Raw genomic sequence first — 18756 nt, 5'->3', positions numbered from 1 at the left:
GTACAGCATGGGGTTAGATACAGAGTAAAGCTCCCTCTACACCATCCCCATCAAACATTCCCAGGACAGGTACAGCACGGGGTTAGATACAGAGTAAAGCTCCCTCTACACCATCCCCATCAAACATTCCCAGGACAGGTACAGCATGGAGTTAGATACAGAGTAAAACTCCCTCTACACTGTACCCATCAAACACTCCCAGGACAGGTACAGCACGGGGTTAGATAGAGCGTAAATCTCCCTCTACACTGTCCCCATCAAACACTCCCAGGACAGGTACAGCACGGGGTTAGATACAGAGTAAAGCTCCCTCTACACTGTCCCCATCAAACACTCCCAGGACAGGTACAGCATGGGGTTAGATACAGAGTAAAGCTCCCTCTACACTGTCCCTATCAAACACTCCCAGGACAGGTACAGCATGGGGTTAGATACAGAGTAAAGCTCCCTCTACACTGTCCCCATCAAACACTCCCAGGACAGGTACAGCACGGGGTTAGATACAGAGTAAAGCTCCCTCTACACCGTCCCCATCAAACACCCCCAGGACAGGTACAGCATGGGGTTAGATACAGAGTAAAGCTCCCTCTACACCATCCCCATCAAACACTCCCCGGACAGGTACAGCACGGGGTTAGATACAGAGTAAAGCTCCCTCTACACCGTCCCCATCAAACACCCCCAGGACAGGTACAGCATGGGGTTAGATACAGAGTAAAGCTCCCTCTACACCATCCCCATCAAACATTCCCAGGACAGGTACAGCACGGGGTTAGATACAGAGTAAAGCTCCCTCTACACCATCCCCATCAAACATTCCCAGGACAGGTACAGCATGGAGTTAGATACAGAGTAAAACTCCCTCTACACTGTACCCATCAAACACTCCCAGGACAGGTACAGCACGGGGTTAGATAGAGCGTAAATCTCCCTCTACACTGTCCCCATCAAACACTCCCAGGACAGGTACAGCACGGGGTTAGATACAGAGTAAAGCTCCCTCTACACTGTCCCCATCAAACACTCCCAGGACAGGTACAGCACGGGGTTAGATACAGAGTAAAGCTCCCTCTACACTGTCCCCATCAAACACTCCCAGGACAGGTACAGCACGGGGTTAGATACAGAGTAAAGCTCCCTCTACACTGTACCCATCAAACACTCCCAGGACAGGTACAGCACGGGGTTAGATACAGAGTAAAGCTCCCTCTACACTGTCCCCATCAAACACTCCCAGGACAGGTACAGCATGGGGTTAGATACAGAGTAAAGCTCCCTCTACGCTGTCCCATCAAACACTCCTAGGATAGGTACAGCATGGGGTTAGATACAGAGTAAAGCTCCCTCTACACTGTCCCCATCAAACACTCCCAGGACAGGTACAGCACGGGGTTAGATACAGAGTAAAGCTCCCTCTACACTGTCCCCATCAAACACTCTCAGGCCGAGGTCCAGCTCCTGGCCTCCTGTGTTTCTTACCGTGTGGGCCTTCCGCAGCTCCCTGTGTAGCTTCTGCTGCTGCATTTCCTGCTGCTTCATCCACCGGAGCTCTTTGTTTCGCCAAAGGACCTGAGCTTCTTCCTGTGCCTAGAAGAACAAGCAAAGTTCATGTATTGCTGAGGTACTGAGACTGCGGGGAGTTGTTTGATTTCAGTTGCAGTGTGTCTGGTAACCATGGTGCTATGAAGGGAGGTGAGACCAGCATATCACATGATTGTGAAATGGGTGTGATTCCTCCCACAGCTGAATATTCTGCCTGGCCAGTGCAGGAACTGTCCAATCAGCCCATTCAAAGTCCTGAAGGTGCCAGTCTCGATTCTTCCAGTCCATTTGTCGATGTGACCTTAGGATTGGGGGGGGGGCCTATATTTGGCCTCAGCACCCCTTGGGATGATAGGGAAAACAAACATTAAGCTAGCATGAATGAATCCTCGCCAGGGCCTTTGATTGGCCAGTGGGTGAGTGTGTGTTGGGGAAGAGGCAGGATGGTGGGACATTGGGACCACATGGGGCCCCAGCTCTAATGATTCCACGTCCTGACCTGGGTTCCAGTGTCGGGGCAGCAATGAAATTTGCCTCCAAACTGATACTCAAAAAGGAGCATGCTAAACCTGTGCTGATGTGTCTCTGGGAGATGCTCACTCTGCTGTGCATCAGCACAGTAAGAGGCCATTGTCAAAAGGACAAATGTTGACCCATGTTGAGTGCGGGAGTACTCCTGCACTCCGGGCTGATGCTGTGGTCAAAATCAAACTCTCAAACAGGAATACACACACTCATACACCCAGGTACTCACAAACAGGAACACACACTCACAGGAACATAGAAACAGGAATACACACACTCAACACTTTCAGACTCTCACAAACAGGGAAACACTCTCACAGGAAAATACAAACAGGAATACACAAACACAACACTCTCAGACTCTCACAAATAGGAACACACTTTCACAGGAACATACAAACAGGAACACACACACTCAACACTCTCAGACTCTCACAAACAAGAACATACTCTGACAGGAACATACAAACAGGAATACACACACTCAACACTCTCAGACTCTCACAAACAGGTACACACTCTCACAGGAACATACAAACTGGAATACACACACTCAACACTTTCAGACTCTCACAAACAGGAACACACTCTCACAGGAACATTTAAACAGGAATACACACACTCATACAATCCCAGACTCACAAATAGGAACACACTCTCACAGGAACATAAAAACAGGAATACACACACTCATACAATCCCAGACTCACAAATAGGAACACACTCTCACAGGAACATACAAACAGGAATAGACACACTCAACACTCTCAAACTCTCACAAACATGAACACACTCTCATAGGAACATACAAACAGGAATACACACACTCAACACTCTCAAACTCTCACAAACATGAACACACTCTCATAGGAACATACAAACAGGAATACACACACTCATACACCCTCAGACACTCAAACAGGAACACATTCTCACAGGAACATACAAAGAGAAATACACACACTCAAACCCTCTCAGACTCTCACAAACAGGAACACACTCTCACAGGAACATACAAACAGGAATACACACACTCATACACTCTCAGACTCACAAACAGGAAAATACTCTCACAGGAACATACAAACAGGAATACACACACTCAATACTCTCAGACTCTCACACACAGGAACAGACTCTCAAAGGAACATACAAACAAGAATATACACACTCAGACACTCTCAGATTCTCACAAACAGGAACACACTCTCACAGGAGCATACAAACAGGAATACACACACTCATACACTCTCAGACTCTGACAAACAGTAACACACTCTCATAGGAACATACAAACAGGAATACACACACTCATACTCTCTCAGACTCTCACAAACAGGAACACACTCTCACAGGAACATACAAAGAGGAATACGCACACTCATACACTATCAGACTCTCACAAACAGGAACACACTTTCAAAGGAACATACAAACAGGAATACACAAACTCAAAACTCTCACAATCTGACAAACAAGAACACACTCTCACAGGAACATACAAACAGGAATACAAAGACTCAACACTCTCACAGTCTGACAAACAAGAACACACTCTCACAGGAACATACATACAGGAATACACACACTCAACACTCTCAGACTCTCACAAACAGGAACATACACTCACAGGAACATACAAACAGGTATACACACGCTCAACAATCTCAGACTCACAAACAGGAACACACTCTCACAGGAACATACACACAGGAATACACACACTCATACACTCTCAGACTCACAAATAGGAACACACTCTCACAGGAACATACAAACAGGAATACACACACTCATACTCTCTCAGACTCACAAAAAGGAACACACTCTCACAGGAACATACAAGCAGGAATACACACACTCAAAACTCTCAGACTCTCACAAACAGGAACACACTCTCACAGGAACATACAAACAGGAATACACACACTCAACACACTCAGACTCTCACAAACAGGAACACACTCTCACAGGAGCATAAAAACAGGAATACACACACTCATACACTCTCAGGCTCTCACAAACAGGAACACACACTCACAGGAACATACAAACAGGAATACACACACTCATACATTCTCAGGGTCTCACAAACAGGAACACACTCTCACAGGAACATACAAACAGGAATATACACACTCAAGACTCTCACAATCTGACAAACATGAACACACTCTCACAAGAACATACAAACAGGAGTACACACACTCAACAGTCTCAGACTCTCACAAACAGGAACACACTCTCACAGGAACATACAAACAGGAATACACAAACTCAACACTCTCAGACTCTCACAAACAGGAACACACCCTCACAAGGACATACAAATAGGAATACACACACTCAACACTCGCAGACTCTCACAAACAGGAACATGCACTCACAGGAACATACAAACAGGAATACACACACTCATACATTCTTAGGGTCTCACAAACAGGAACACACTCTCACAGGAACATACAAACAGTAATACACGCACTCAACACTCTCAGCCTCTCACAAACAGGAACACACTCTCACAGGAACATAAAACAGGAATACACACGCTCAACACACTCAAACTCAGAAACAGGAACACACTCTCACAGGAACATACAAACAAGAATACACACACGCATACACTCTCAGACTCTCACTAACAGGAGCACACTCTCACAGGAGCATAGAAAGAGGAATGCACACACTCATACATTCTCAGACTCTCATTAACAGGAACACACTCTTACAGGAACATACAAACAGGAATACACACAATCATACACTCTCAGACTCTCAGAAACAGTAACACACTCTAACAAGAACATACATACAGGAATACAAACACTCATACACTCTCAGACTCTCACAAACAGGACACACTTTCACAAGAACATACAAACAGGAATACACACACTCATACACTCTCAGACTCTCACAAACAGGAACACACTTTCACAGGAAAATAGAAACAGGAATACACAAACTCAACACTCTCACACTCTCACAAACAAGAACACACTCTCACAGGAACATAAAAACAGGAATACACACACTTAACACTCTCAGACTCTCACAAACAGAAACACACGCTCACAGGTACATAAAAACAGGAATACACACACTCATACACTCTCAGACTCTCACAAACAGGAACACACTCTCACAGGAACATACAAACAGGAATAGAGACACTCAACACTCTCAGACTCTCACAAAGAGGAACACACTCTCACAGGTACATACAAACAGGAATATACACACTCAACACTCTCAGGCTCTCACAAACAGGAACACGTTCTCACAGGAACATACAAACAGTAATACACACACTCAACACTCTCAGACTATCACCAACAGTAAAACACTCTCACAGGAACATACAAACAGGAATACACACACTCATACACTCTCAGACTCTCACGAACAGTAACACACTCTCACAGGGACATACAAACAGGAATACACACACTTAACACTCTCAGACTCTCACACATATGAACACACTATCAAAGTAACATACAAACAGGAATACACACACTCATATCCTCTCAGACTCTCACACACTGGAACACACTCTCACAGGAACATACAAACAGGAATACATACACTCAACACTCTCAGGCTCTCACAAACAGGAACACACTCTCACAGGAACATACAAACAGGAATACACACACTCAACACTCTCAGACTCACAAACAGGAACATACTCTCACAGGAACATACAAACAGGAATACACACACTCAACACTCTCAGACTCACAAACAGGAACACACTCTCACAGGAACATACAAACCTGAATACACACACTCAACACTCTTAGACTCACAAACAGGAACACACTCTCACAGGATTTTAGAAACAGGAATACACACACTCATACACTCTCAGACTCTCACAAACAGGAACACACTCTCACAGGAACATACAAACAGAAATACACACACTCAACACTCTCAGACGCTCACAAACAGGAACACACTCTCACAGGATTTTAGAAACAGGAATACACACACTCATACACTCTCAGAATCTCACAGACAGGAACACACTCTCACAGGAACATACAAACAGGAATACACACACTGAACACTCTCAGACGCTCACAAACAGGAACACACTCTCACAGGAACATACAAACAGGAATACACACACTCATACACTCTCAGACTCTCAGAAACAGGAACACACTCTCACAGGAACATACAAACAGGAATATACACACTCATACACTCTCAGACTCTCACACACATGAACACACTCTCAAAGGAACATACAAACAGGAATATACACACTCAACACTCTCAGGCTCTCACAAACAGGAACACGCTCTCACAGGAACATACAAACAGGAATACAGACACTCAACACTCTCAGACTATCACAAACAGGAGCACACTCTCACAGGACCATACAAACAGGAATACACACACTCAACACTCGCAGACTCTCACAAACGGGAACATACACTCACAGGAACATACAAACAGGTATAGACACACTCATACACCCTCAGACACTCACAAACAGGACCAAACTCTCACAGGAACGTAAAAAAAGGAATACACACACTCATACACTCTCAGACTCTCACACACCGGAACTCACACTGACAGGAACATACAAACCGGAATACACACACTCATACACTCTCAGACTCTCACACACAGGAACACACTCTCAAAGCAACATACAAACAGGAATACACACACTCATACCCTCTCAGACACTCACACACAGGAACACACTCTCACAGGAACATACAAACAGGAATACACAGACTCCACTCTCTCAGACTCTCACAATCAGAAACACACTCTCACAGGAACATACAAACAGGAATACACACACTCATACCCTCTCAGACTCTCACAAACAGGAACACACTCTCACAGTAAGATACAAACAGGAATACACACACTCATACACTCTCAGGCTCATACAAACCGGAACACACTCTCACAGCAACATACAAACAGGAATACACACACTCATACACTCTCAGACTCTCACAAACAGGAACACACCCTCACATGAACATACAAACAGGAATACACACACTCAACACTTTCAGACTCTCACACACAGGAACACACACTCACAGGAACATACAAACAGGAATACACACACTCATACACTCAGGTTCTCACAAACAGGAAAACACACTCACAGGAACATACAAACAGGAATACACACACTCAACACTTTCAGACTCTCACAAACAGGCACACACTCTCACAGGAACATACAAACAGGAAGACACAAACTCAACACTCTCACACTCTCACAAACAGGAACAAACTCTCACAGGAACATACAAACAGGAACACACACACTCAACACTCTCAGACTCTCACAAACAGGAACACACTCTCACAGGAACATAAAAACAGGAATACACACACTCATACCCTCTCAGGCTCTCACAAACAGGAACATACTCTCACAGGAACATACAAACAGGAATAGAGACACTCAACACTCGCAGACTCTCACAAAGAGGAACACACTCTCACAGGTACATACAAACAGGAATATACACACTCAACACTCTCAGGCTCTCACAAACAGGAACACGCCTTCACAGGAACATACAAACAGTAATACACACACTCAACACTCTCAGACTATCACCAACAGTAACACACTCTCACAGGAACATACAAAAATGAATACACACACTCATACACTCTCAGAAACTCACGAACAGTAACACACTCTCAAGGGAACATACAAACAGGAATACACACACTCATACACTCTCAGACTCTCGGAAACAGGAACACACTCTCACAGGGACATACAAACAGGAATACGCACACTCAACACTCTCAGACTCACAAACAGGAACATACTCTCACAGGAACATACAAACAGGAATACACACACTCAACACTCTCAGACTCACAAACAGGAACACACTCTCACGGGAACATACAAACCTGAATACACACACTCAACACTCTTAGACTCACAAACAGGAACACACTCTCACAGGATTTTAGAAACAGGAATACACACACTCATACACTCTCAGACTCTCACAAACAGGAACACACTCTCACAGGAACATACAAACAGAAATACACACACTCAACACTCTCAGACGCTCACAAACAGGAACACACTCTCACAGGATTTTAGAAACAGGAATACACACACTCATACACTCTCAGAATCTCACAGACAGGAACACACTCTCACAGGAACATACAAACAGGAATACACACACTGAACACTCTCAGACGCTCACAAACAGGAACACACTCTCACAGGAACATACAAACAGGAATACACACACTCATACACTCTCAGAATCTCAGAAACAGGAACACACTCTCACAGGAACATACAAACAGGAATATACACACTCATACACTCTCAGACTCTCACACACATGAACACACTCTCAAAGGAACATACAAACAGGAATACACACACTCATACCCCCTCAGACTCTCACACACAGGAACACACTCCCACAGGACCATACAAACAGGAATACACAAACTCATACACTCTCAGGCTCTCACAAACAGGAACACACTCTCACAGGTACATACATACAGGAATATACACACTCAACACTCTCAGGCTCTCACAAACAGGAACACGCTCTCACAGGAACATACAAACAGGAATACAGACACTCAACACTCTCAGACTATCACCAACAGGAACACACTCTCACAGGAACATACAAACAGTAATACACACACTCAACACTCTCAAACTCACAAACAGGAACACAATCTCACAAGAACATACAAACCTGAATACACACGCAAACACTCTTAGACTCACAAACAGGAACAAACTCTCACAGGATTTTAGAAACAGGAATACACACACTCATACACTCTCAGACTCTCACAATCAGAAACACACTCTAACAGGAACATACAAACAGGAATACACACACTCATACACTCTCAGACTCTCACAAACAGGAACACACTCTCACAGGTACATACAAACAGGAATACACACACTCATATCCTCTCAGACTCTCACAAACAGGAACACATTCTCATAGGAACATACAAACAGGAATACACACACTCAACACTCTCAGACACACAAACAGGAACACACTCTCACAAGAACATACAAACTGGAATACACACGCTCAACACTCTCAGACTCACAAACAGGAACACACTCTCACAGGAACATAGAAACAGGAATACGCACACTCATACACTCTCAGACTCTCACAAACAGGAACACATTCTCACAGGAACATACAAACAGGAATACACACACTCATACACTCTCAGGCTCTCACAAACAGGAACACACTCTCACAGTAACATACAAACAGGAATACACTCACTAAACATTCTCAGGCTCTCACCAACAGGAACACATTCTCACAGGAACATACAATCAGGAATACACACACTCATACACTCTCAGACTCTCACAAACAGGAACACACTCTCACAGGAACATACAATCAGGAATACACACACTCAACACTCTCAGACTCTCACAAACAGGAACACACTCTCTCAGGAACATACAATCAGGAATATACACACTCAACACTCTCAGACTCTCACAAACAGGAACACACTCTCACAGGAACATACAAACAGGAATACACACACTCATACCCCCTCAGACTCTCAAACACTGGAACACACTCTCACAGGAACATACAAACAGGAATACACACACACATACACTCTCAGACTCACACACACAAGAACACACTGTCACAGGACCATACAAACAGGAATACACACACTCATACACTCTCAGGCTCTCACAAACAGGAACACACTCTCACAGGAACATACAATTGGAATACACACACACATACACTCTCAGACTCTCACAAACAGGAACACACTCTCACAGGAACATACAAACAGGAATACATACACTCATACCCTCTCAGACTCTCACAATCAGAAAGACACTCTCACAGGAACATACAAACAGGAATACACACACTCAACACTCTCAGACTCACAAACAGGAACACACACTCACAGGAACATACAGACAGGAATACAGACACTCAACACTCTCAGACTCTCACAATCATGAACACACTCTCACAGGACCATACAAACAGGAATACACACACTCATACACTCTCAGACTATCACAAACAGGAGCACACTCTCACAGGACCATACAAACAGGAATACACACACTCAACACTCGCAGACTCTCACAAACGGGAACATACACTCACAGGAACATACAAACAGGTATAGACACACTCATACACCCTCAGACACTCACAAACAGGACCAAACTCTCACAGGAACGTAAAAAAAGGAATACACACACTCATACACTCTCAGACTCTCACACACCGGAACTCACACTGACAGGAACATACAAACCGGAATACACACACTCATACACTCTCAGACTCTCACACACAGGAACACACTCTCAAAGCAACATACAAACAGGAATACACACACTCATACCCTCTCAGACTCTCACACACAGGAACACACTCTCACAGGAACATACAAACAGGAATACACACACTCCACTCTCTCAGACTCTCACAATCAGAAACACACTCTCACAGGAACATACAAACAGGAATACACACACTCAACACTTTCAGACTCTCACACAGAGCAACACACACTCACAGGAACAGACAAACAGGAATACACGCACTCATACCCTCTCAGACTCTCACAAACAGGAACACACTCTCACAGGAAGATACAAACAGGAATACACACACTCATACACTCTCAGGCTCATACAAACCGGAACACACTCTCACAGCAACATACAAACAGGAATACACACACTCATACACTCTCACAAACAGGAACACACCCTCACATGAACATACAAACAGGAATACACACACTCAACACTTTCAGACTCTCACACACAGGAACACACACTCACAGGAACATACAAACAGGAATACACACACTCATACACTCAGGTTCTCACAAACAGGAAAACACACTCACAGGAACATACAAACAGGAATACACACACTCAACACTCTCAGACTCTCACAAACAGGAACACACTCTCACAGGAACATACAAACAGGAATACACACACTCATACCCCCTCAGACTCTCAAACACTGGAACACACTCTCACAGGAACATACAAACAGGAATACACACACACATACACTCTCAGACTCACACACACAAGAACACACTGTCACAGGACCATACAAACAGGAATACACACACTCATACACTCTCAGGCTCTCACAAACAGGAACACACTCTCACAGGAACATACAATTGGAATACACACACACATACACTCTCAGACTCTCACAAACAGGAACACACTCTCACAGGAACATACAAACAGGAATACATACACTCATACCCTCTCAGACTCTCACAATCAGAAAGACACTCTCACAGGAACATACAAACAGGAATACACACACTCAACACTCTCAGACTCACAAACAGGAACACACACTCACAGGAACATACAGACAGGAATACAGACACTCAACACTCTCAGACTCTCACAATCATGAACACACTCTCACAGGACCATACAAACAGGAATACACACACTCATACACTCTCAGACTATCACAAACAGGAGCACACTCTCACAGGACCATACAAACAGGAATACACACACTCAACACTCGCAGACTCTCACAAACGGGAACATACACTCACAGGAACATACAAACAGGTATAGACACACTCATACACCCTCAGACACTCACAAACAGGACCAAACTCTCACAGGAACGTAAAAAAAGGAATACACACACTCATACACTCTCAGACTCTCACACACCGGAACTCACACTGACAGGAACATACAAACCGGAATACACACACTCATACACTCTCAGACTCTCACACACAGGAACACACTCTCAAAGCAACATACAAACAGGAATACACACACTCATACCCTCTCAGACTCTCACACACAGGAACACACTCTCACAGGAACATACAAACAGGAATACACACACTCCACTCTCTCAGACTCTCACAATCAGAAACACACTCTCACAGGAACATACAAACAGGAATACACACACTCAACACTTTCAGACTCTCACACAGAGCAACACACACTCACAGGAACAGACAAACAGGAATACACGCACTCATACCCTCTCAGACTCTCACAAACAGGAACACACTCTCACAGGAAGATACAAACAGGAATACACACACTCATACACTCTCAGGCTCATACAAACCGGAACACACTCTCACAGCAACATACAAACAGGAATACACACACTCATACACTCTCACAAACAGGAACACACCCTCACATGAACATACAAACAGGAATACACACACTCAACACTTTCAGACTCTCACACACAGGAACACACACTCACAGGAACATACAAACAGGAATACACACACTCATACACTCAGGTTCTCACAAACAGGAAAACACACTCACAGGAACATACAAACAGGAATACACACACTCAACACTTTCAGACTCTCACAAACAGGCACACACTCTCACAGGAACATACAAACAGGAAGACACAAACTCAACACTCTCACACTCTCACAAACAGGAACAAACTCTCACAGGAACATACAAACAGGAACACACACACTCAACACTCTCAGACTCTCACAAACAGGAACACACTCTCACAGGAACATAAAAACAGGAATACACACACACATACCCTCTCAGGCTCTCACAAACAGGAACATACTCTCACAGGAACATACAAACAGGAATAGAGACACTCAACACTCGCAGACTCTCACAAAGAGGAACACACTCTCACAGGTACATACAAACAGGAATATACACACTCAACACTCTCAGGCTCTCACAAACAGGAACACGCCTTCACAGGAACATACAAACAGTAATACACACACTCAACACTCTCAGACTATCACCAACAGTAACACACTCTCACAGGAACATACAAAAATGAATACACACACTCATACACTCTCAGAAACTCACGAACAGTAACACACTCTCAAGGGAACATACAAACAGGAATACACACACTCATACACTCTCAGACTCTCGGAAACAGGAACACACTCTCACAGGGACATACAAACAGGAATACACACACTCCACACTCTCAGACTCTCACACACATGAACACACTATCAAAGTAACATACAAACAGGAATACACACACTCATATCCTCTCAGACTCTCACACACTGGAACACACTCTCACAGGAACATACAAACAGGAATACATACACTCAACACTCTCAGGCTCTCACAAACAGGAACACACTCTCACAGGAACATACAAACAGGAATACATACACTCAACACTCTCAGGCTCTCACAAACAGGAACACACTCTCACGGGAACATACAAACCTGAATACACACACTCAACACTCTCAGACGCTCACAAACAGGAACACAGTCTCACAGGAACATACAAACAGGAAAACACATTCAACACTCTCAGACTCACAAACAGGAACACACTCTCACAGGAACATGCAAACAGGAATACACACACTCAACACTCTCAGACTCACAAACAGAAAGACACTCTCACAAGAACATACAAACTGGAATACACTCACTAAACATTCTCAGGCTCTCACCAACAGGAACACACACTCATAGGAACATACAAACAGGAATACACACACTCATACACTCTCAGACTCTCACAAACAGGAACACACACTCTCAGGAACATACAAACAGGAATACACACACTCATACACTCTCAGAATCTCACAGACAGGAACACACTGTCACAGGAACATACAAACAGGAATACACACACTCATACCCCCTCAGACTCTCACACACTGGAACACACTCTCACAGGACCATACAAACAGGAATACACACACTCATACACTCTCAGGCTCTCACAAACAGGAACAAACTCTCACAGGAACATGCAAACAGGAACACAAACACTCAACACTCTCAGATTCTCACAAACAGGAACACACTCTCACAGGTACATACATACAGGAATATACACACTCAACACTCTCAGGCTCTCACAAACAGGAACACGCTCTCAAAGGAACATACAAACAGGAATACAGACACTCAACACTCTCAGACTATCACCAACAGGAACACACTCTCACAGGAACATACAAACAGTAATACACACACTCAACACTCTCAAACTCACAAACAGGAACACAATCTCACAAGAACATACAAACCTGAATACACACGCAAACACTCTTAGACTCACAAACAGGAACAAACTCTCACAGGATTTTAGAAACAGGAATACACACACTCATACACTCTCAGACTCTCACAATCAGAAACACACTCTCACAGGAACATACAAACAGGAATACACACACTCATACACTCTCAGACTCTCACAAACAGGAACACACTCTCACAGGAACATGCAAACAGGAATACACACGATCAACACTCTCAGACTCACAAACAGGAACACACTCTCACAGGAACATAGAAACAGGAATACACACACTTAACGTGCTCAAACTCTCACCAACAGGAACACATTCTCACAGGAACATAAAAACAGGAATACACACACTCATACACTCTCAGACTCTCACAAACAGGAACACATTCTCACAGGAACATACAAACAGGAATACACACACTCATACACTCTCAGACTCTCACAAACAGGAACACATTCTCACAGGAACATACAAACAGGAATACACACACTCAAACACTCTCAGGCTCTCACAAACAGGAACACACTCTCACAGCAACATACAAACAGGAATACACACACTCAACACTCTCAGATACTCACAAACAGGAACACACTCTCACAGGAACATGCAAACAGGAATACACACACTCATACCCCCTCAGACTCTCAAACACTGGAACACACTCTCACGGGAACATACAATTGGAATACACACACACATACACTCTCAGACTCACACACACAGGAACACACTGTCACAGGACCATACAAACAGGAATACACACACTCATACACTCTCAGGCTCTCACAAACAGGAACACACTCTCACAGGAACATACAATTGGAATACACACACACATACACTCTCAGACTCTCACAAACAGGAACACACTCTCACAGGAACATACAGACAGGAATACACACACTCAACACTCTCAGACTCTCACAATCATGAACACACTCTCACAGGACCATACAAACAGGAATACACACACTCATACACTCTCAGACTCTCACAAACAGGAACACACTCTCACAGGACCATACAAACAGGAATACACACACTCAACACTCGCAGACTCTCACAAACGGGAACATACACTCACAGGAACATACAAACAGGTATAGACACACTCATACACCCTCAGACACTCACAAACAGGACCAAACTCTCACAGGAACGTAAAAAAAGGAATACACACACTCATACACTCTCAGACTCTCACACACCGGAACTCACACTGACAGGAACATACAAACCGGAATACACACACTCATACACTCTCAGACTCTCACATACAGGAACACACTCTCAAAGCAACATACAAACAGGAATACACACACTCATACCCTCTCAGACTCTCACACACAGGAACACACTCTCACAGGAACATACAAACAGGAATACACGCACTCATACCCTCTCAGGCTCATACAAACCGGAACACACTCTCACAGGAACATACAAACAGGAAGACACAAACTCAACATTCTCACACTCTCACAAACAGGAACAAACTCTCACAGGAACATACAAACAGGAACACACACACTCAACACTCTCAGACTCTCACAAACAGGAACACACTCTCACAGGAACATAAAAACAGGAATACACACACTCATACCCTCTCAGGCTCTCACAAACAGGAACATACTCTCACAGGAACATACAAACAGGAATAGAGACACTCAACACTCGCAGACTCTCACAAAGAGGAACACACTCTCACAGGTACATACAAACAAGAATATACACACTCAACACTCTCAGGCTCTCACAAACAGGAACACGCTCTCACAGGAACATACAAACAGTAATACACACACTCAACACTCTCAGACTATCACCAACAGTAACACACTCTCACAGGAACATACAAACAGGAATACACAAACTCATACACTCTCAGACTCTCGTAAACAGGAACACACTCTCACAGGGACATACAAACAGGAATACACACACTCAACACACTCAGACTCTCGTAAACAGGAACACACTCTCACAGGGACATACAAACAGGAATACACACACTCAACACTCTCAGACTCTCACACACATGAACACACTATCAAAGTAACATACAAACAGGAATACACACACTCATATCCTCTCAGACTCTCACACACTGGAACACACTCTCACAGGAACATACAAACAGGAATACATACACTCAACACTCTCAGACTCTCACAAACAGGAACACACTCTCACAGGAACATACAAACAGGAATACACACACTCAACACTCTCAGGCTCTCACAAACAGGAACACACTCTCACGGGAACATACAAACCTGAATACACACACTCAACACTCTCAGACGCTCACAAACAGGAACACAGTCTCACAGGAACATGCAAACAGGAATACACACACTCAACACTCTCAGACTCACAAACAGAAAGACACTCTCACAAGAACATACAAACTGGAATACACTCACTAAACATTCTCAGGCTCTCACCAACAGGGACACACACTCATAGGAACATACAAACAGGAATACACACACTCATACACTCTCAGACTCTCACAAACAGGAACACACTCTCACAGGAACATACAAACAGGAATACACACACTCATATACTCTCAGACTCTCACACACATGAACACACTCTCAAAGGAACATACAAACAGGAATACACACACTCATACCCCCTCAGACTCTCACACACTGGAACACACTCTCACAGGAACATACAAACAGGAATACACACACACATACACTCTCAGACTCTCACACACAGGAACACACTCCCACAGGACCATACAAACAGGAATACACACACTCATACACTCTCAGGCTCTCACAAACAGGAACAAACTCTCACAGGAACATACAAACAGGAACACAAACACTCAACACTCTCAGACTCTCACAAACAGGAACACACTCTCACAGGTACATACATACAGGAATATACACACTCAACACTCTCAGGCTCTCACAAACAGGAACACGCTCTCACAGGAACATACAAACAGGAATACAGACACTCAACACTCTCAGACTATCACCAACAGGAACACACTCTCACAGGAACATACAAACAGTAATACACACACTCAACACTCTCAAACTCACAAACAGGAACACAATCTCACAAGAACATACAAACCTGAATACACACGCAAACACTCTTAGACTCACAAACAGGAACAAACTCTCACAGGATTTTAGAAACAGGAATACACACACTCATACACTCTCAGACTCTCACAATCAGAAACACACTCTCACAGGAACATACAAACAGGAATACACACACTCATACACTCTCAGACTCTCACAAACAGGAACACATTCTCACAGGAACATACAAACAGGAATACACACACTCATACACTCTCAGGCTCTCACAAACAGGAACACACTCTCACAGGAACATACAAACAGGAATACACTCACTAAACATTCTCAGGCTCTCACCAACAGGAACACACTCTCATAGGAATATACAAACAGGAATACAAACACTCATGCACTCTCAGACTCTCACAAACAGGAACACACTCTCTCAGGAACATACAAACAGGAATACACACACTCATACCCCCTCAGACTCTCAAACACTGGAACACACTCTCACGGGAACATACAAACAGGAATACACACACACATACACTCTCAGACTCACACACACAGGAACACACTGTCACAGGACCATACAAACAGGAATACACACACTCATACACTCTCAGGCTCTCACAAACAGGAACACACTCTCACAGGAACATACAATTGGAATACACACACACACATACACTCTCAGACTCTCACAAACAGGAACACACTCTCACAGGAACATACAAACAGGAATACACACACTCATACCCTCTCAGACTCTCACAATCAGAAAGACACTCTCACAGGAACATACAAATAGGAATACACACACTCAACACTCTCAGACTCACAAACAGGAACACACACTCACAGGAACATACAGACAGGAATACACACACTCAACACTCTCAGACTCTCACAATCATGAACACACTCTCACAGGACCATACAAACAGGGATACACACACTCATACACTCTCAGACTCTCACAAACAGGAACTCACACTGACAGGAACATACAAACCGGAATACACACACTCATACACTCTCAGACTCTCACACACAGGAACACACTCTCAAAGCAACATACAAACAGGAATACACACACTCATACCCTCTCAGACTCTCACACACAGGAACACACTCTCAAAGCAACATACAAACAGGAATACACGCACTCATACCCTCTCAGACTCTCACAAACAGGAACACACTCTCACAGGAAGATACAAACAGAAATACACACACTCATACACTCTCAGGCTCATACAAACCGGAACACACTCTCACAGGAACATACAAACAGGAATACACACACTCATACACTCTCAGACTCTCACAAACAGGAACACACCCTCACATGAACATACAAACAGGAATACACAAACTCAACACTGTCACGCTGTCACAAACAGGAAGACAGTCTCACAGGACCATAAAAACAGGAACACACACACTCAACACTCTCAGACTCTCACAAACA

At 44.0% G+C, this 18756-nt stretch overlaps 1 protein-coding gene across 2 annotated transcripts in view; it reads right to left on the bottom strand.

Moving 5' to 3' along the window:
• Positions 1–18756, bottom strand: part of LOC144696796 (differentially expressed in FDCP 6 homolog) — an 88434-nt gene that overhangs the window by 20284 nt on the left and 49394 nt on the right. For both annotated transcript variants that reach the window (XM_078568543.1, XM_078568544.1), the window contains one exon: positions 1480–1587. In XM_078568543.1, the coding sequence (XP_078424669.1) occupies positions 1480–1587 (108 nt within the window). The remainder of the gene's footprint in view (positions 1–1479; positions 1588–18756) is intronic.

Source organism: Cetorhinus maximus, chromosome 22 (assembly GCF_964194155.1).
Source record: "Cetorhinus maximus chromosome 22, sCetMax3.hap1.1, whole genome shotgun sequence".
Taxonomy (NCBI): Eukaryota; Metazoa; Chordata; class Chondrichthyes; order Lamniformes; family Cetorhinidae; genus Cetorhinus; species Cetorhinus maximus.
This window is presented reverse-complemented; position numbering and strand designations above follow the sequence as displayed.